At 44.1% G+C, this 22,378-nt stretch overlaps 1 protein-coding gene across 1 annotated transcript in view; it reads left to right on the forward strand.

Annotated features, from left to right (window-relative positions):
- The window catches only part of ACOXL (acyl-CoA oxidase like), a 335,773-nt gene that overhangs the window by 145,231 nt on the left and 168,164 nt on the right, over nucleotides 1-22,378 (forward strand). The window contains exon 11 of the mRNA XM_061156338.1: nucleotides 19,330-19,446. Coding sequence (XP_061012321.1) covers nucleotides 19,330-19,446 — 117 coding nt within the window. The remainder of the gene's footprint in view (nucleotides 1-19,329; nucleotides 19,447-22,378) is intronic.

Here is a 22,378-nt window from a genome sequence, read left to right on the forward strand (position 1 = left end):
TGGTGCTCCTATGTTGGGTGCATATATATTTATAATTGTTATATCTTCTTCTTGGATTAATCCTTTGATCATTATGTAGTGTCCTTCTTTGTCTCTTTCCACGGCCTTTATTTCAAAGTCTGTTTTATCTGATATGAGTATTGTGACTCCTGCTTTCTTTTGATCTCCATTTCCATGAAATATATTTTTCCAGCCCTTCACTTTCAGTCTGTATGTGTCCCTAGGTTTGAGGTGTGTCTCTTGTAGACAGCATTTATAGGGGTCTTGTTTTTGTATCCATTCAGCCAGTCTTTGTCTTTTGGTTGGGGCATTCAACCCATTTACATTTAAGGTAATTATTGATAAGTATGATCCCATTGCCATTTACTTTGTTGTTTTGGGTTCGAGTTTATAAACCTTTTCTGTGTTTCCTGTTTAGAGAAGATCCTTTAGCATTTGTTGGAGAGCTGGTTTGGTGGTGCTGAATTCTCTGAACTTTTGCTTGTCTATAAAGCTTTTGATTTCTCCTTCATATTTGAATGAGATCCTTGCTGGTACAATAATCTGTGTTGTAGGTTTTTCTCTTTCATCACTTTAAGTATGTCCTGCCATTCCCTTCTGGCTTGAAGAGTTTCTATCGAAAAGTCAGCTGTTATCCTGATGGCAATCCCTTGTGAGTTATTTGTTGTTTTTCCCTTGCTGCTTTTAATATTTGATCTTTGTTAATTTGACTAATATGTGTCTTGAGGTGTTTTGCCTTGGGTTTATCCTGTTTGGGACTCTCTGGGTTTCTTGGACTTGGGTGGCTATTTCCTTCCCCATTTTAGGGAAGTTTTCAACTATTATCTCCTCAAGTATTTTCTCATGGCCTTTCTTTTTGTCTTCTTCTTCTGGGACTCCTAGGATTCAAATGTTGGGGCGTTTATCATTGTTCCAGAGGTCTCTGAGGTTGTCCTCATTTCTTTTTTCTTTTTTCCTCTCTGCTTCATTTATTTCCACCATTCTATCTTCCACCTCACTTATCCTATCTTCTGCCTCAGTTATTCTAATGTTGGTTCCCTCCAGAGTGCTTTTGATCTCAGTTATTACATTATTCATTATTGACTGACTCTTTTTTATTTCTTCTAGGTCCTTGTTAAACTTTTCTTGCATCTTTTCAATCCTTGTCTCCAGACTATTTATCTGTAACTCTATTTGATTTCAAGATTTTGGATCATTTTTACTATCATTATTATGAATTCTTTTTCAGGTAGACTCCCTATCTCCTCCTCTTTTGTTTGGTTTGGTGGGCTTTTATCATGTTCCTTTACCTGCTGATTATTTCTCTGCCTTTTCATCTTGTTTAGGTTGCTGTGTTTGGGGTGGCCTTTCTGTATGCTGGAGTTTGTGGTTCCTCTTTATTGTGGAGGTTCCTCCCTTTGAGTGGGGTTGGATAAGTGGATTGTCAGGGGTTACTGGTTAGGGAAGCTTATGTTGGTGTTCTGGTGGGTGGAGCTGGATCTCTTCTCTCTGGTGTGCAATGAAGTGTCAGTAGTGAGTTTTGAGGTGTCTATGGGTTTGGTGTGACTTTTGGCTGCCTGTATTTTAATGCTCAGGGCTATGTTCCTGCATTGTTGGAGAATTACCTTGGTATGTCTTGCTCTGGAACTTGTTGGCTCTTGGACGGAGCTTGGTTTCAGTGTAGGTGTGGAGGCTTTTGGATGAGCTCTTGTCGATTAATGTTTCCTGAGTCAGGAGTTTTCTGGTGTTCTCAAATTTTGGATTTAAGCCTCCTGCCTCTGGCTTTCAGTCTTATTCTTACAGTAGCCTCAAAACTTCTCCATCCATGCAGCACTGATGATAAAACATTTAGGTTAATGGTGAAAAGATTTTCCACAGTGAGGGACACCCAGAGAGGTTCACAGAGTTACATGGAGAAGAGAAGAGGGAGGAGGGAGATAGAGGTGACCAGGAGGAGAAGAGGGGGAGTCAAAAGGAGAGAGAGCAATCTAGCCTGTGATCAGTTCCCTAAGTGTTCTCCACAGTCTGCACCCCTCAGAGATGTTCACAGAGTTACAGAGAGAAAAGAAGAGGGAGGAAGGAGACTGAGGTGACCAGGAGGAGAGGGGAAGTCAAAAGGAGAGAGAGCAATCTAGCCTGTGATCAGTTCCCTAAGTGTTCTCCACAGTCTGCACCCCTCAGAGATGTTCACAGAGTTACATAGAGAAGAGAAGAGGGAGGAGGGAGATAGAGGTGACCAGGAGGAGAAGAGGGGGAGTCAAAAGGAGAGAGAGCAATCTAGCCTGTGATCAGTTCCCTAAGTGTTCTCCACAGCCCAGAACACCTAGAGAGATTCACAGAGTTAAGTAGAGAAGAGAAGGGGGAGGGAGGAGATAGAGGCGACCTGGGGGAGAGAAATGAGAGTCCAAAGGGAGAGAGGGCAATCAAGCCAGTAATCACACTCCTAAGTAAAAATGGCTACTGAAGACTGGATTCTTAAAGGTACAGAATTGATAACAAATACCAGAAAGCAAAGATTAAAAATCTAGAGTAGAGATTAGACTCTCAAAAATATAATATTAAAAAAATAAAACAAAATTGCAATAGTTGTAAAAAATGTATATATGAAATTTGCTTTAAAAATAGGGTCTTTTTTTTGCAAGGTAATAGTAGGTTTTAAAAATGAAAATTAAAGGAGTAATAAAGAACTTAAACATTAAAAAAATGATAATAGTAAAATATATCTAGGAATTTCTTGGAGCTGTTGCAGGCAGTGTGGGGTCAGTTCAGTTTCAGATAGCTGCCTGTTCCCGCCCGTACTTCTCAAGGTCTATAGGCCCCTTCCAGTGTAGTCGGTGCTAACTCCAGGGGTTTAATCTGTTGCACCTGTCGCTTCCAAAGCGGCTCCCTCTGTTTATCTGGGGTTCTTCTGTTTGGTGGTCTCTTCGGTACCTAACTTCCACCGTGACACAAGGGGGCGGTGGTGGTCACTTTTTTAGGCTCGCTTGTTCACTCGTGCTGTGGGGAGGGAGGGGCACAGCAAACAAGTACCCCTGGCGAGTGTGGGGAGTGCACGCAGTGTCTCAGACACCCTAGGTTTGCCCCCACTCACGGTGAGTGTGGAGAGTGCGCGCAGTGTCTCAGCCGCCCCGGATTTGCCCCCGCTCGTGGCGAGTGTGGGGAGTGTGCGCAGTGATTCAGCCGCCCTGGGTTTGCCCCCGCTCACGGCGTGTGTGCCCTCCCAGTCTACACTGCTCAGGCTCCAGGTTGCTCTGCAGGGGAACTGTCTAAAGCGGGTTGCGTGCGCTTCCCAGGCCTCAGCCGCTCAGGTTCAGGTTCTCGGGTGCTCCACGAAGGCCCGCATTTTGCGCCCTTCCCAGACCTCAGCCGCTCAGATTCAGGTTCTCGGGTGCTCCACCAAGGCCCGCATTTTGCGCCCTTCCCAGGCCTCAGCCGCTCAGATTCAGGTTCTCGGGTGCTCCACCAAGGCCCGCATTTTGCGCCCTTCCCAGGCCTCAGCCGCTCAGATTCAGGTTCTCGGGTGCTCCACCAAGGCCCGCATTTTGCGCCCTTCCCAGGCCTCAGCCGCTCAGATTCAGGTTCTCGGGTGCTCCACCAAGGCCCACATTTTGCGCCCTTCCCAGGCCTCAGCCGCTCAGATTCAGGTTCTCGGGTGCTCCACCAAGGCCCGCATTTTGCGCCCTTCCCAGGCCTCAGCCGCTCAGATTCAGGTTCTCGGGTGCTCCACCAAGGCCCGCATTTTGCGCCCTTCCCAGGCCTCAGCCGCTCAGATTCAGGTTCTCGGGTGCTCCACCAAGGCCCGCATTTTGCGCCCTTCCCAGGCCTCAGCCGCTCAGATTCAGGTTCTCGGGTGCTCCACCAAGGCCCGCATTTTGTGCCCTTCCCAGGTCGGAGCAGCTCAGGTGGCCAGGTGCCTGGCGAGCGCCGTCTCCTCAGGTGGGCGGTGCGTCTTATCATCTCCCTGGTCCTAGCCGCTCCATTTCGCCGTGAGTCTGCTCTGGGGAGCTGATCTCTGGCTCCAAACCTCCCGGCGGATGTCAGCTGTCCGGGATCCCAGGAAGACTTGGTTAGCAACTGGGGGCCTGCTCGCAGTTCGGTAGGGGATGCCGTCTGGGGTGGGGTGGGGGGCGAGTTTGCCCCTTGCCTTCTGGCTCTGGCTGTCGCCTGCCTGCCTCCCTGCCTCCGGTGGGAGATGGGCCGGTCCGCAGCCTGAAAGTTGTCTCTCTCTCTTTTTTTCTCTTTCTCTGGCTATCCCATGGTTTGGGTTGCTTGCTCATGTTAGCTCCCTCAGATTGTCCTCGGGGCATTCAGGCCCAGTGCTTACCCTAAGCAATGCCGCCGCACCTCCCTGTTCAGCCCCCACTTGCTGGTGGTGGTTGCCAGCATCTGGGCAACTTCTCCACTGGGAGTTGCCGTTAGGCACGTAACCTGTGGGTTTTGTTTATTTATTTTTCCTCCCAGTTATGTTGCCCTCTGAGACTCCACATCTCCCCACAGACCCGCCAGTGAGAGGGTTTGCTGGTGTTTGGAAACTTCTCTTTTACGACTCCCTCCCCTCCATCCCTAACTCTTTTGTCTCTCTTTTTATCTTTTGTATTTTGTTCTACTTCCTTTCCAAGACAATGGGCTGCCTTTCTGGGTGCCTGGTGTCCTCCGCCAGCATTCAGAAGTTGTTTTGTGGTATTTGCTCAGCATTCAAATGATCTTTTGATGAATTTGTGGGGGAGAAAGTGGTCTCCCCATCCTATTCCTCTGCCATCTTAGGACCGCCCCCCGCCTCCTTTCTTGTAACACTTTAAACATGATTTCCTTTAATTTTTTTGAATATACCTATAACAACTGCTTTGAATTTTTTGTTTTCTAAGGCCAATATCTGGGTCACCTCAAAGGCAGTTTTATTGCTTGCATTTTTTCCTATATATGGGTCACACATACCTGTTTGTTTGTGGATTTTATAAATTTTTTTAAGACAAGAGATGAATAATATAACAACACTGAATAGTGAGTCCCCCCCCCGCCCAGGGCTTGTTGTTGTTTTTTACTGGATTATTTGTTTAGTGACTTGAATGGACCATTTAAGTGGAATCTGTTACTGCTGCAGTGTGCAGTCTCTGATGCTGTGTGTGAAGGCGTGTGGGCTGCGTGGCTGAGTGCCTGGGAGACTGGGGCTCTGTTCATCACCTTCCCTCATCTCCCCAGTAAGCTTTTCATTGTTTTTCTTAGTTAAAAATTTTTATTGAAGTATAGTTGATATATTATATACATTACAGGTGTATAATATAGTGATTCACAATTTTTAAAGTTATGCTCCACTTATGGTTATTATAAAAACATTGGCTATATTCCCCTGTGTTGTGTAATATATCCTCGTAGTTTATTTTATACCTAATAGTTTGTACCTCTACCTCTATATTGGTCTTCCCCACCCCTTCCCTCTTTCCACTGGTAACTACTAGTTTGTTCTCTGTATTCACGAGTCTGCTTCTTGTATGTTGTATTCACTACTTCATTTTTATGTTTTAGATTCCATGTATAAGATATCATACAAGCAAAGAGTATTTGTTTTCTCTGTCTGACTTATTATTTCAGTTAGTGTAACGCCCTCCAAGTCCATCCATGTTGCTGCAAAATTTCAATCCTTTTTATCGCTGGGTAGTATTCCATTGTATGTATATGTAATGCATCTTCTCTATCCATTCATTTGCTCTTGGACAGTTAAATTGCTGCCATATGTTGGCATTTATAAATAATGCTGCTATTTATATATCCCCCACAAACTTTTGGATGATCTCTATGAAGCCAATTTTGGGTCCTCATTAGTCACTAGCTGATTGCTGTGTTGTTTTAACCAATGCCCTGAGGCGTACATCGTGCCACAGACTGTCACACTTAAAGTTGGGTCCCTTTGTGTGGGCACGAAGTTTTCAGTCTGAGGCTGCTCCAACCATAGAGGACTCTGCTTAGCTATCTCTTTCCCTGATTCTTTCTGTTAAACTTCTGGCTGATCTACCATTTCACTGAGCTTATCATCTTTTAGCTTGCTGCTAAAAGAATCAAAAGAGCTATCAGGGACTCTTAGTTGCTCACCGTCAAGATCTCTGTTGTTTGAAACAACACTTATAGGTGTGATCTTCTGCTTACTTTGTTCCCAAAATAGTTAGTCTCCTACACAAAACTGAAGAATTATCTGTTCTAACATCTTCTCTCTCTTTCTGGGCAGTCTCTGTAATATTCAGAGCTGAGGGTGAGTCAAAGACTTGCTTTTCCTGATATGGCGCCTCTGCAAGCAAGACTTCTGGACAGGGATGGTAGCTCCTGGTATTTCCAGCTTATTCTTCCTGGCATTAGACCTTCATCCTAAAAGCAAGCCAAGTCATGGATGCTCAAGATTCAGAATTCTTGACTAGTTGTGTCTGGAGTGGAGCTTATGCCCTATGAATGGGGGCCAGAAGGGGGAAGGGAGCTGTGGTCCTCTTGTCTGTTGTTTAGTTGCTAAGTCATGTCCAACTCTTTGTGACCCCATGGACTGTAGCCCACCAGGCTCCTCTGTCCATGGGATTTCCCAGGCAAGAATACTGGAGCGGGTTGCCATTTCCTTTTCCAGGGGGATCTTCCCGACTCATGGGTTGAACCTGCATCTCCTGCATTGTAGGCAGATTCTTTACTGCTCAGCCACCAGAGAAGTCCCCTCTTGGCTGTATCTGCCTGGAATAAAGCTTCTATAATGTGGAGCTGGGAGTGAAGGGGTGGAGCGAATGAGAGACGCCAGTGGCCTGCATGAAACCATAGTCCTAGACTGGGAGGTGGTGGGAGGGGGAGCCCCATCTTCTTGGCTGCACCTACCTGCCCAGCTGCCATCACACTGAGCTACTGGGGGAGCTCGTGGGGGCATGAGGTAGTCGTGAGTGGGTTCAAAGGATAGATGAGATGAGGGATGAGGTTCAAATGAGATTTAAGTTTAGATTTTTTGGAATAGATGTTTCTGCATTTGCTTAATGCCCTTAAGATAATTTCCTGAGACTTTAAGAGTTGTTTTAGAGATAATTTTCAGTGATTAAATGAGAAGCATTTGAGTATTAGTACCATCATATGCAGGGTCAGCAAAAATAGCAGAGTCCAGCTGGGGATGAAAATTGGATTTCCCTCTTGAGCAAAGTTCAGAAGTGTGCTCTTCTCTCAGATTCAGTCCTGATAGAAGTGGTACGAAGGCCCTGGTCTCCTGCTCACTGGCAGGTCCTCCAGTCTAGTCTCCACCAGGCTCCCCAAGCCTCTTGGAAGACCATCCCCCCAGGCTGTCAACTTGTGTTGCATTCTTTAGAATCCCACGATTTGGCTAATTTCCAGTATCCCAAGATCGTACACAAAAACTCAAATGACCTTGTGGAAGTTTCTTTCCAGACAGCATCTCTGCGAAGCAGATGAATTATTTTTGTCACAAGCATAGTAAATTGTTAATTTTGGAAATGGCTTTTGTAAAGAAAACAAGTTCAAAGATATTTTTTATTTATTTATTTTTTTTAAAGGGAAAAAAATTTTAATTTTAATCAAGTTTTTGGGAGGTTTTGATGTTGAGTTATGTGAGTTCTTAGTCTATTTTTTTTCTTTCTTGTTTATCTTTTTTTTTTTTTTTATTATTTTTTTTTTCCAGTGGGTTTTGTCATACATTGATAACAACTGCCAGATTATTTTCTTTTTAATGTTCAAGTATGTGCAGGGATACATCAGTAGGAAGAAATGAGTTGGGCTTGTCCTGACCCAGATGATGGCATTGCCCTTTGGGAATGCCCAGGAAGGGATTAGAGCTAGGTAACAGGCTTAGGCAGATAGTTCTGAGCAAAACGTGGCAGTGAAATCTGGGTAATGAAGGGAGAATGCCTGAGATGGGGCCCTGGGAAACCCACCAACGGGATAGGTCCCATTCAGGCCCTCTGTCACAAGGGCAGCAAACCGGCGGTGTGTTCTCTGGACAACTCCAGCTGAGAGAACTTTGCATGTCTGTGTTCAACACCTTAATGACAGACGTATTCATGCAACACCTGACATCCAGATGCTGGACCAAAGTGAGGCCCAGCGACTATGGCTAGAAGCCATGAGATGGAGGGTGAAAGGGTTAGTTTTTGCTGGGAGGGGTGGTTATGACAATATAGACCCACTCAAAGGGATTTTTTTCCCCTTAAATAAATATTCCTTGAAGGCACATATGCCAACAGAACAGCAAAGTTTGTTTTTTCTTATTATTTCAATTTTTAGAATCAGACATGAAAAAGGATGCCTGGAAAAAGCTGTGTTTAGGGAGGCTCAAGACTTGCATTAATTTCCTGGCAGATTAGAGAATAAAGTGGGAGAGAGAGGTTAAAGCAAGGACTTGTCTGCCAAGTGAATTGGAAGGAGGACGATCAAGGGAATTGTCTGAAAGCAGGGAATGGCTATTTTAAGCAGATAGGAACAAGAGTCTGCTCACCTTCATTGGTCCTTCTTGGGTCAGCCTAGTGGCACTTGCTGCAGTTAACTATGTTGGTATATTTATTTCATATTCCACTGGGGTAGACCTAGATCTCTCACCTCTGCTTATCTCTAAAGTTAAAACAAACCACAAAATCACACAGATGAAGGGAAAAAGTGACATGTCCTTTTTGAAAACATTCATAGGAAAAAAAGTCCCAAAGCAAAAGTGTTAGAGTAAATTGATTATATAAAAAATGTTTTAAATGTGTATATTTCAAATGACACAGTAGAGAAATATCTAAACAAATATGACTAACAGTGGTTTATTTTCCTTAATGTATAAAAAGCCTCTTTAAAGAAATAAACATAGTACCATCACAGTATATAAATAAATGGGCACATGATATGAGACAGTTTAAAGAAGACATGTCTATGGCTAATAAACATGTAAACAGACGAATTAATTTATTAATTATTTGCTCAGCCTGATAAAGAGCATCTGGAAAATACCTACAGGCACGGCTCTCCTTGGCGTCCCAGGTGGCATTAGTGGTGAAGAACCCTCCTGCTGGTATAGTGCAATAAGGATGCAGTTTCAGTCCCCGAGTCGGAAAGATACTCTGGAGGAGGATATGGCAACACACTCCAGTATTCTTTTTTTTTTAATTAATATGTTTTTTAGTGGAAGGATAATTGCTTTACAGAATTTTGCTGTCCTCTGCCAAATACCAACATGAATGAGCCACAGGTATACATGTGTCCCCTCCCTCCTGAACCTCCCCCCGTCTCCCTCCCCGTCCCACCCCTCGAGGTTGTCACAGAGCCCCTGTTTGACTTCCCTGAGCCAGACAGCAAATCCCCGTTGTACATAAGGTGATGTAAGTTTCCATGGTACTCTGTCCACACATCTCACCCTGTCCTTCCCCCCCTCGCCAGTGCTGTGTCTGTAAGTCCCACTCCAGTGTCCTTGCCTGGGAAATCCCGTGGACCGAGGAGCCTGGTGGGCTACAGTCCGTCGGGATGCAAAGAATCGGACACGACCGAGCACAGCGCATGCCTTGTTTTATTGTGCTTCTCCTCACCACACTTCGAGATGTTGCATTTTTTTACAAATTGGACGATTATGTCAACCCTGCCTTGAGCACATCTGCTGGTACCATTTTCCCAACAATATTTGCTCACTTCGTGTCTCTGTGTCACATTGGCAAGTCTCACAATATTTCACACGTTTTCATTATCGTCGTATTTGTTATAGTGATCTATGATCAATGATCTTTGACGTTACTACTGAAACCCACTGAGGGTTCAAATGATGGTTAGTATTTTTTGGCAGTAAAGCTTTTTAAATTAAGGTATAAAATTTTAAAAGACATAATATTATTGCACGTAATAGACTACAGTGTAGTGTGAATTTAACTTTTATATGCACTGCAAAACCAAAACTTTATGTGACTTGCTTTATTGTGATATTTGCTTAACTGCAGTGATGTGGAACTGAACCCACGATATCTCCGAGGTGTATAGTCAACATCATACTTAATGGGGAAAGACTGAATGCTTTCCCCCCAAGATTGGGTGTCAGGCAAGAATATACACTCTTACTGCTGTTATTCAAGATAGTGATCAAAGTTGCAGCCAGTACAGTGTTCGTCACTCAGTGGTGTCCAGCTGTTTTCGACCCTGTGGACTGCAGCCCTCCAGGCTCCTCTGTCCTTGGGATTTCCTAGGCAAGAATGCTGGAGCGGGTTGCCATTTCCTCCTCTAGGGGATCTTCCCAACCCAGAGATTGAACTGGCATTTCCTGCATTTCTTGCCAGTACAGTAAGGCAAGGAAAAAGCGAACAGATTGGAAAGAATGTAACAAAAATGTTTCTATATTCAGATGACTTGGTTGTTATATAGAAAATCCCTGAATATTTATAAAAGCCCTAGAACTAAGAATCAAATTTGGCATGGTCACCAGATGCAAAATAAACATGCAGAAAACAATTCCTTTATTTTTTTGTCTTGGACCGTGCTGGGCAGTGTGTGCCATCTTCATTCCCTGACCAGGCACCAAACCCTTCAGTGGAAGCGCAGTCTTAGCCACTGGACTGCCAGAGAAGTCTGCAGTTGTATCTCTATATACAATGAACAGAAGGATACCAGAGTTTAAAATATAATTAATTTATAATTGATCATAAAAATTGAAATACCTAGGTACACATTTAACACTTATATGCTGAACAGTACAAAATACTGATGGAAGAAATTGAAGATCTAAATAAATGGAAAGACCTACTGTGTTTATGGATTGAAAGACTGATGTTGTGGGCATCTTTACTCCCAAGGCTATTGATTGAGAGCGAAAGTGGGAGCAGCAGTCAGCCTTTGAGCTACTCAGGCATGTCCTAGTGCCAAGAGCAGGCTAAAGTCAGCCTAAAGCAAGGACTTGCCTGGTGTTCCAGTGGCTAAGACTCTATGCTCCCAATGTACGGGGCCTGGGTTTGATCCCACATGCTGCAATATGCAACAAAGATGGAAGATGCCACACAGTGTAACTAGACATTGTGCAGTCAAATAAATAATAAATAAAGACATATATTAAAAATAAAGCCAGCCTAAAGCATAAGAAATCAATTTCAGCCTAAAGAGAACTTCAGTTACTTGACTTTCATCTCCTCAGGCTTCACCCCATGAAGGAGGATCCTGGAGAGTGCTGGACCTCAGTGTATGTCTCCTTTCTTGTGCTGTGGTCAGACTTGTGTCTCTGGGATGACAGCAGGCTCTGGCCGGCTCTTTGGGCAGGCAGGGTGCACATGGGCCCTACACCTGCCATATTATGTATGGAGGGCAAAGAGGAGAGATGGGTCAGCCCTCTTGCTTCCTCACAATAATGACCAAAGGGCTGGGGGCTTCTGCAGTACTTCCGCAGTGGTGTTGATGATACAAGATTTCACTCTCTGTTTATATGATTTTTAAAATATGTGAAAATAACTCAACAGTGAAATCATTAAGCCTCCCCAGGGAGTTTCAGCTGTAATTTATGGCTCCACATCTCCCACCATTGTAATTTTGTTTTGCATTCATTAGGATGCGAGTTTCTTAAGAGAAAAATCACAAGGAGTCACAGTTCTGATAACTAACATTAACCACTGAGTTACTCAAAGATATTACTAAGGCTGTAATTCTGAAAAGTAAGTTAATTTCCCTTGTGTGGGAACCACCTGAATAACATTTAGGCTCCTCTCTAGGGTAGGCTCGGAGAAGTCAATGGCACCCCACTCCAGTACTTTCGCCTGGAAACTCCCATGGACGGAGGAGCCTGGTGCGCTGCAGTCCATGGGGTCGCGAAGAGTCGGACACGACTGAGCAACTTTACTTTCACTTTTCACTTTCATGCATTGGAGAAGGAAATGGCAACCCACTCCAGTGTTCTTGCCTGGAGAATCCCAGGGACGGGGGAGCCTGGTGGGCTACCGTCTGTGGGGTTGCACAGAGTCGGACACGACTGAAGCGACTTAGCAGCAGCAGCAGCAGCTAGGGTAGGCGGATTGTCTCTGGAAAGAATCTGCTGCTTCCATGGCAACATGCTATGAAGGAGGGCTCTGCCCACATCACCTTCTCTGGCTTTATTTTGTCCATCTTGTCCCTCCCGGGAATTTGGGAAGAAGAAAATTAGCTGGTGTTCTTGGATGCATAAGAAGGGCAGGTGCTTTTCGAATGTTTCATGTGCTTTCCAAACGTTTTATGTGCTTTTCAACACACACACACACACACACACACACATATACACACAATTTTTTCTAGCATATTAGTTGACAGTTTGCTTTCTTCTCTATTATAAATTTCATTATCTTTAATTCAATGTTGAGTGGAGGAGACTTTCCGCTTCACCCTTAAAATCTTTTTTATGACAGTTTTAGTGATGTGGAATAGATTAGTGCTTTGTTTGAGTGAAAGAAAAAAGAGAGTGTTTCTTTGAGGAAATTTTGACGTGGCTTTCTTAGATTAAGGATGAACAGGATAGAGGGTAATCCTAGGAACCTGGGATAGCAGTAGTGACTGTGGTGATAACACCTGCCACGCCTTGAACACCTGCTATGTGTCAGGCATAGACAGTGTCTCCCTTCCTCCTCTCTGTCAGCGTCAGTCCTATTTTAGTGCTGGAGAACCCAAAGTTCAATGAGTCTGTCTAAGTCATTCAGTAGAAAATGGTGTCAAGAGCTTGTATGAAAACCAGTCTGATTCAAAGCCTGGGTTTTAACCTTGTGTCTGACCTCCCCTCCTGTGATGCCTGGGATGAAGTGATATTGACTTTGTCCCATGATGGCCTCCCCAGGGGCAGCCGGAGACACCAGAAGACAATAGAAACAAACTCAGCAGAGAGGTAGCCAGGTTCTCTGGGGTTTATTGCGAAGGGGTTTGAGCTACAGGGTGTTGGGTTGGACCCCTTTTGCTGATGTAGTTGAGCGCTCAAAGAAGAAGCTGGAGTTGGTCAACCTTCAGATCCAGGGTGACCCAGGCCTGGCTGTCTACTGGTCCTTCACAGTGAGGGTTACTGTGGCTACAGCCCAGGGTTATGATGTTGGCTAGAAATGGTCTACACAGCAGAAACATGGAGGCAGAGTCATAGGGTTATTCCGCCTTGTGTTGTCTCTTATCTGAAAGGGATTCTGGGGTCTCCACTGGGGTCGTCCGTCTGCTGATGGGAAGAAGTGGTCTGATTCCAAGCCCTTGTGCTTCTTCAGCCTGCTCCCCTTGGTGCTGCACTCCCAGCGCTAGTGGGTGGGGTGGACAGCCTTTGCAGCCTACGATAGCAGAACGTCAATTCCCACCAGACTATGATAGACCATGACTTTAGACCCATAGGTTTCCTGTTGGAGAGGGTCTTTAAATTTCTGGGTTTTGATTTGATGTAACCTTTGAGAAACGGGAAAAAGTAACAGTGAAAGCCCTTTATCTCTGCGGCTTCTGGCCAAGAAAACATGGACTCTCACATCTGTGTTTGTGCACTTAGGATGGCGATCCCTCTCTATAGACCTTTGGACCCTAATGCCAGAGTGCCTTCATTCTTTCTGTATCTGAAACATCCTTGCGTTTAAAAATTGTCATTGTCACTGACCCCATTGTAACCATTGAGGATCATCTGTTTTTTCCTCTGGTTGAATAGAAAGCCTGCTAATGAGTGGGAAGAAAAAGGTGTCTGGAAGGTGCAAAAGGTATTCACTGGGAGCTCTACAGGATTGGATGGGCACTTGGAGAACTCTTGTTTGGGACCATGTTGCATATTTAATCACAACCAAGTCTACTACTGGGGCTTCCCTGTGGCTTGGTGGGAAAGAACTCACCAATGCAGGAGACATGGGTTTGATCCCTGGGTGGGGAAAATCTTCTGGAGAAGGAAATGGCAACCCATTCCAGTATTCTTGCCTGGAAAATTCCATGGACAGGGGAGCCTGGTGGGCAAGAATCAGACATGACTTAGTGACTAAACAATAACAAGTGAAGGCTAATATTAAAGAAGCACTTATTTATAGACTACATACATGCACCTTTTCCATCTCTCCTGCAGATGGATTGAAAATTGACCATTTGGAGAATGACACCTAAAACATGGTGGAGGTCACATGTAGAGGCTGATATTTCAAGGCAGGATTGCTTTGTCAGAGCTCCCAGGCAGACTACTAAATGTTCATCTTATTTAAAAAAAAAACAAAAAACAAAAACCAGTGAGAGTTGTGTGCAGTCTGAACCCTTTCATGATCCCAAACTTGACACTGGCGTGGGGCTGGGGCTGGTGAAGTTTGGGGCTGGGAGTCTGGCATCTGTTTCATGCATTACTGGATAAAAAGTTGCTGGGTTTAGGAATTTCCCTGGTAGTCTAGTGGTTAAGACATCCCCTTCCAATGCAAGAGGATATGGGTTTGATCCTTGATCTAGGAGCTAAGATCCCATATACCTCGTGTCCAGAAAACCAGAACATAAACAGGAGCAATATTGTAAAAAATTCAATAAAGACTTTGAAAATGGTTCACATCAAAAAAATCTTTTAAAAAGTGTAGCCAGGTTTTCACATCCTGGTCAGCCAGTTGAACTCAATCTGCCAGGTCCAACTGGTGCTATTAAAATATCCTGCTTTGGGAACTCTTCTCAGTACTCTGTAATGACCTATATGGGAAAAGAATCTAAAAAAGAGTGAATATATGTAAATGTATAACTGATTCACTCTGCTGGACAGCAGAAAGTAACACAACACTGTAAATCAACTATGTTCTAATAGAAATTTTAAAAAATATCCTGCTTTGTAACATATTTTCCCTCTGGGTTCCTGTGTTCAGGAACATCAGAAAGAAGGAGAGAAGCGGAGTCAGATAGGCTGTGAGCTCTCTGAGAGGCTGCGGTCTCCACTGGGGCCAGTGGGAATGGGGCACGGTGGTCACCTGTGGGACACTCACAGGCTCCCTTGAATCCTGTCTGTGGCTGAGTTATTAAACGAGGGCGGGTGGCCACAGGGAGTGAGGCTGGGCCTCAGGAATCTGCCCAGCTTTTGTCCGTAGAGGTCAGCCCTTTGACAGCCGAGAAGCAGGGGTCTGTCCCCTGGCAGTAGGGGTGTGAACCAGCTTGCACCCCCAGAAGTCTCAGGATGAAGGATGGGGGGCCAGCCATAGAACTCCTCTCTTTCTTCCAGTGTGACCAGCTGTCATTCAGAGCAGGCTGATGCAATGATGCTCCAGAAGCAGGAAACATGCAAAGCAATTATCTTTTTAGTAGGTCACTGGCCGCCTCTGGGAGAAGAGACCAGAGGGAGAGCTGGGGAGGCGGGCAGCCTGTGTCTCCCCAGGGGCTGCTCGTGTAGTAGCTGCGTGGGTGATTAATAGCTGTGTCACTTTCTACGAATGTTGCTTTAAGCGGCTGTGTTCAAAATTGAGTGGGAATGAAATAAAACAATCCCCAAATAAATGTTTCCTCCAGTCCTTATGAGTCACTGGAATCCAGAAATAGCTTTCCCAATCTATCATTTCAATGGCATCATTCACAGCCCTCTCACATGGATACTGTGATGCACACTCTTTTAAAGACCATGAAAAATTTGAGCTCAGTGACTTTGGGGTTGTTTTCTGGCCCTGAAATAAAATGATGTTTATGGAGAAAAATATAGCCTTTACCTGGCTTTTGAAAGAAAAATAGTAACCCAGTGGAGGAAAAGAACAGGAAGAATATTATGTCCATATAGATCATAAACTGGAAGAGTAAAAATGGCTGGCAGGCAGTAATTTCTGGCCAACTGCAGGGATTGCAGTCTGGTGAGCTGTGTTCAGGGCAGCGTGCCAAGGATGCTGGCAACCAGAGGACCAGCCTGGACCATCATGGCCCTCTGTGAGTAGACTGGGGCCTGAGCGTGTCAATAAGAGGGTGACCACAGGGTGGCAGGCAGGGTTTCTGCTCCCGCCAGGCCCGCTCAGAGCACAAAGTCCTGAGGCCACCTCTCTCTGCTGCCTCTGTTGGAGCCAGGCTACTGGCTCTGGGATCGATGATGGCGATCTCAGGGATGACTCTGGTTGCATCTGTGGGCAGGAGAAGAATCATTAGCTTTGAGTGTCATCTTTTCACCTGGAGAAGCCAGAGAGCACATGTGATGAATGAGACGCCAGTGAGAACTTCCTGGCTCAGTACATGGGAGGACTATCGGTGTCTTGGGCCAGAGAAAGGGAAGGAAAGACTATGGGTGCTGCCTGCTTTCCACCCACTCATTTCTTTCTGTTTTAAAAAACATATTTATTTATGTAACTGTACCAGGTCTTAGATGGGGCACATGGAATCTGATCTTCGCTGCAACATGCAGGATCTTTTTAGTTGCATCATTTGAACTGTTAGTTGCGGCATGTGGGATCTAGTTCCCAGACTAGGGATCAAATCCAGGCCCCCTATGTTGGGAGCTTGGAGTCTTAGCCATTGGACCACCAGAGAAGTCCCTCATTTGTCCTTTTCTTGTCCTTAGAAGAAAACCCAACCCCAAACCAGCAGAGGGTGGGCTCTTGGGCGTAAGGACAAGGTAGATTCCTCATCTTATTTGCTTCCTCCATCACAGCTGTAATTGCTTACTGGCTCCCACCCAGTACTGCAGTGTCTCCCAGCTGGGCTTTTATCAGAACGTCTATGAATAAGCAGACGTTCCAAGGAGACACGGAGGGATGAGAGGTGGAGGAGTCAGCTGTGTTGCTGCTGGGAGATGGCAGGACCTTTCATCACCTGTCACCTCACTTTCAGTCTTTTCCACCCACTCACACCTGGCCAGGCTGGGACACCCGAAGACAGAACAGGCCTGCCCTCGGTGAGCTGTGAGTCTGGCCGCAGGTGCTGTTTTAAAACGGTTGTTGTTGAGTCACTCAGTCATGTCCCACTCTTTTGCAGCTGCATGGACTGTAGCCCACCAGGCTCCTCAGTCTGTGGGATCCTCCAGGCAAGAACACTGGAGTGGGTTGCCATTTCCTTCTCCTAGGATCTTCCCAACCCACAGATTGAACCCACATCTCTTGCGTTGGCAGGCCGTTTCTTCACACTGAGCCATGAGGGAAGACCCCAGTTTAATATTTTATATTGAATAGAATATAAGTTTAAGGAAATTGGTTAGGTATCTAGTAATATGTCTAATACCCCCAAAAGTTAATGAGAGATCACACAATCTAATATGATGTGATTCTATCCGTGCGGTTAAATGTTTAATTCTAGCCAGTTAAAGCAGTGGGGACGAATGGAGTGTGTAGAATACCCTGACATTACATTGGTACCACTTTTTGGTCTATGACTGACTTATTGGTTTCAAAATAATCCAGCCAAAGCTGTTTTCCTACAGACTGTCAGGCTCGTTTGGCACTGTGCCCTGTTGTGGTTGGGATGGATGGAGGAGGGCATGGGCAAAGGGAGGGTGGGGTCATGTTCCTCGGACAACCATCTGCAGGTGGTTAGACTGTATCTGGGGAAGCTCTGCTCATAGAAAATGAACCTGCGCTCACAGTGTGCCCAAGTGTGCTTGTGTTAGGTACCCATACGACACGGTCAGGTTGTAAATTCTAGGTGCCTTATGAACTAAAAAGATCACAGTGCCCTTCTTTTAATTACAAATAGTAACAGTATTATTATTATTTAATGTTTTTGTTTTTTTGGTTGTGTGGGTCTTAGTTGTGGCATACAGGATCTTTGTTGCCACATGAAGGATGTTTTAGTTGTGGCATATGGGGTTTAGTTCCCTGACCAGGGATTGACCCTTGGTCTCCTGCATTGGGAGCAGCGAGTCTTAGCCACTGGACCACCAGGGAAGTCCCTGGGGACAATATTAAAGCCTGAAATTATAATAAAAAAGGTCAAATATAAAATTTTAAAAATTTGCCGTTTCCTCTTTGTCCTTGAGTAATCCAGTAGTCTTCCCTGGAGAACCCCATGGACAGAGGAACCTGGCGGGTTACAGTCCATGGGGTCCCAAAGAGCCGGACACGACTGAGCGACTGACAACAGTAACAGTTGCGGGTACTCATTTCACTGGTGCTGAAGCAGGCTGCCCGTTGGATAACCTAGCATGAGCGCTCCTGTGTGTGTGTGCACAGGTTTGCATGCATATGTGCACGTGTGTGTGTGAAATGTTTTAAAAATCAGCATTAAAGTCAGGATTGTCCACAGACAGGAGGCTGCCAAGCCCAGATTGTAGAGCATCAGTTTGCACGGAGCAGGGGGTGATCTAGACAAACCAGGCTCTTGCCATATGCAACCATGGGATTCTGTATGATTAATTGCTGGGCGATGTCTGGGGACCATCCTACCCCACTTTACAAGCAGCTCGAAGCAGGGCCTCTGTTCACCTCTGCATGGCTGCATCGGACAGAAAGGCAGTCGGGGCTTCCCTGGCGGCCCAGTGGTTAAAACTTCACATTGCGGTGCGGGGGTGAGGGTTCGCTCCCTGGTTGAGGAGCTGAGATCCCACAGGAACCAAAACATAAAACAAAAGCAATATTGTAACAAATTCGATAAAGACTCAGAAAAAATTATACAAAGAGGGAAAGGCAGCGCTGCACACAGTGCAGAGGGTTTAAGGCGGGATGGAGGCATCGCCTTTCCCGCGAGAAACTCCAGGGGGGATGACGTGGGCTGAAAATAATGACCTGCCTGTGAATCTGGCAGAAGCACCGGAGTGCGTTGCCTCCTCGTTGAGTCCTTTTGAAATATATTCTAGGGTATGTCAGAAACTTAGTAAAACTGAATAATAAATAATCAGAAGGCACTGGGAACTATAAAATGCAATGTAAATGTTAAGGTGTAAAAATTACCATGTGTATTAAATAGATAACTTTGCTGTAAAAATTTCCATGGGGAGAAGGTTAATTTCCAGAGGAGGTGAAAAGCTTTTTGTTGGACTGTCTTCAGAAACTCTCGATATCTTTTTATCTTAACTCTGTTTTAGAAGACTCAGGCATTCTGTTATCTGAAGTTGCTGTTCAATTGCTCAGTCGTGTCTGACTCTTTGTGACCCCATGGACTGCAACACACCTTCACTACCTCCCTGAGTTTGCTTAAACTCATGTCCATTGAGTCGGTGATGCCATCCGACCATCTCATCCTTTGTTGCCTCCCTTCTTCTCGTGCCTTCAATATTTCCCAGCATCAGGATCTTTTCTAATGTGCCGTCTCTTTGCATCAGGTGGTCAAAGTATTGGAGCTTCAGCTTCAGCATCAGTCCTTCCAATGAATATAGTGATTATTTCCTTTAGAAATAACTGGTTTGATCTCCTTGCTTTCCAAGGGACTCTCAAGAGTCTTCTCCAGGTCCGTGTTAGAAAACATCAATTCTGAATTACTTAAAGGCAAATGAGTTTTTGGGATGACGTTGCCTGTTAGATTTTGGTAAAGTTTTGTTTGTTTGCTTCTCTCTAGCCGGAGGCAGTTTGGACCCAAAGCCAGGGAAGAGGTCAAGATTATTGAGCACCAAACGCAGACCCTGCGGCTGATGCCTCATCTGGCCACTGCCTTGGCCCTGACCTTCGCCAGCAGGTGAGATGGCTCCAGGGGTTTGCCCTGTTTCTAGGTGAGTCTGTGGTTTCACTAATAGGTGGGACAGGAGAGGTAGGCAGAGGCTTTACTTTTTTCCCTTTTTTCTTAAAAATTTTATTATTTTTTACTTTAAAAAGTTTACTTGTAACTGAGAAGACTCCTAAGAGTCCCTTGGACAGCAATGAAATCAGATCAGTCAATCCTAAAGAAAATCAGCCCTGAATATTCATTGGAAGGACTGATGTTGAAGCTGAAGCTCCAATACTTTGGCCACCTGATGCGAAGAGCTGACTCATTGGAAAAGACCCTGACGCTGGGAAAGATTGAGGGCAGGAGGAGAAGGGGACGACAGAGGATGAGATGGTTGGATGGTACCACTGAGTCAATGGACAGGAACTTGGGCAAACTTCAGGAGATGGTGAGGGACAGACAGGCCTAGCGTGCTTCAGTCCGTGGGGTTGCAGAGTCAAACATGACTGAGTGATTGAACAACAGCAGCACTTTTAACTGCAAACACAAAAAAGTCTGTGGTTAAACTCTAGTGTCAGGTTAAACCTGACATCTGAATCTTGATGGTCTGTGTATCCTGATGGACAGGAGCCATGAAGAATTTGGGAAGACTCAGACTGATGTTTCTCCGGAGTTTCTGAAAAAAACAGACTCAACCCATTAAAATTTTTCTACCTCTGAAAAAGGTTCTGTTTATACTACTATTTTCAAAACTAGGTCAAGGTGTGTACACTGATGTATTTGCAGGGGTTGGGGGCATCGCTGTTGAATAAAAGAGCAGTAATCGTGCTGTCAAGTCACGCAGAACTTCACATGTTACAGCTGGCTCTTATCTATGTCTCATAAGCCCTAGGTGTTGTCTGGGCAGTTGTGTGTTATCACCACGCTGTGAGTATCAGAAATTCAGGGATTTGCCTGAGACTGTGGCTCGGTGGTAAAGAATCTGCCTGCAGTGCAGGAGACACAAGAGATGTGGATTTGATCCCTGGGTAATGAGTAGGTATGTGTCTAACTGTGTAAGAAATCACCAGTTTTTCAGGAAGTTAGTACCATTTTATACTCTCTCATGGAATGTGTGAGTGTTTCAGTTGCTCTGCATCCTTGCCAGCCATTGTTATTTTAAGCTTTTGTCTTGTTTTGTTTTAATTTTAATTTTTTTGTCTTTCTAACAGGTATAATTTTATTACCCTAGTAAATAATGGACTTCCCTGATAGTTCAGTTGGTAAAGAATCCACCTGCAATTCAGCAGACACCAGTTTGATTCCTGGGTCCAGAAGATCCCCTGGAGAAGGGAAAGGCTACCCACTCCAATATTCTTGCCTGGACAATTCCATGGACTGTATAGTCAATGGATTCACAAAGAGTCGGACACGACTGAGGGAAATGATGTTGAGCATCTTTTCATGTGCTTGTTTGCCATCTGTATATTTTCTTCAGTGGAGTATCTGTTCAGATCTTTTACCCATTTTAAAATTGGGGTGTTTATTTTTTTTATTGTTGAGTATCAGAGTTCTTTATATATTCTGGATAGAGTCTTTGGTATCATATATGTGATTTGTAAGTGTTTTCTCCTGGTCTGTCACTTTTCTTTTTATCCTCTTAAAAGTGTCGATCAGAGCAATAGTTTTAATTTTGATTTGATTTAATAGCTTTAAATTTTGATTTGTCTTGGAATTGGATAATGTGAGTTTTTCTTTTTCAGAATTGTTTTGGCTCTTCTTAGTGCTTTTTGCCTTTTTGTACACGTGTTAGGATCATCTTGTAAATGTCTACAAGATGGCTGACATTTTGCTTGAGATTGTGTTGAATCTATAGATCAAATTGGGGAGAATTAACTTCCTCATGTTGAGACTTCCAGTTCATGAACACTGGGTTATCTCTCCATTTTTAAAATTCTTCTTAGATTTCTACTCCAGTGTTTTGTAGTTTTCAACATACAGATTCTGGACATATTTTGTTATATTTATACCTAAGCATTTTACTTTTCTTTGCTGGCACTTATTTATTTCTAGTATATAGGAATTACTTTAGTATATTGATCTATAATCTTGTTTGTAGATTTTAATATATACGGGATTCTTCAGATTACCTATTTCTTCTTGAATGGATTTACTTATTTCATCTAATTTATCAATCTATAGCAATAGGGTTCGTTGTGGTATTCCTTTATCATCCTTCTAATCCCTGTGGAATCAGTAGTGACTTCTCTCTCTCATTCCTGGTTTTTCTTTTTGGTGTTGGATTTTGCTTTTTAAAGTGGATTTTTATTGGAATATAGTTGATTTACAATGCTGCATTAGTTTCTACTGTACAAGATGAGTTGGTCACAGAAATACAGCTGTCCCCTCAGCACTGAGCAGAGTTCAGTGCCGTGTGCTATATGGCATGTTTTATTAGTTATATAAATATATACATATTTATATTTTATATACATGTACTATATACATATTCATATATGTATAAACTTGCACAACTAATTCAAACAAGCATTTTGATTAGTTATATAAATATATGCATGTGTATATACATATATAAATATGTATATATAACTAATTAAAATACACATATAAGAAACACATTTCATATATCATATATTTATGTAACTAATTTGTGTCTATTTATATATTATATTTATGTATAATTATATCACTGCAGAAGGTGACTGCAGCCATGAATTAAAAAGATGCTTACTCCTTGGAAGAAAAGCTATGACCAACCTAGACAGCTTATTAAAAAGCAGAGACATTACTTTGCTGACAAAGGTCCGTCTAGTTAAGGCTATGGTTTTTCCAGTAGTCATGTATGGATGTGAGAGTTGGAGTATAAAGAAAGTTGAACACTGAAGAATTGATGCTTTGGAACTGTGGTGTTGGAGAAGACTTTTGAGAGTCCCTTAGACTGCAAGGAGATCCAACCAGTCCA

Source organism: Dama dama, chromosome 11, assembly GCF_033118175.1.
Source record: "Dama dama isolate Ldn47 chromosome 11, ASM3311817v1, whole genome shotgun sequence".
NCBI lineage: Eukaryota > Metazoa > Chordata > Mammalia > Artiodactyla > Cervidae > Dama > Dama dama.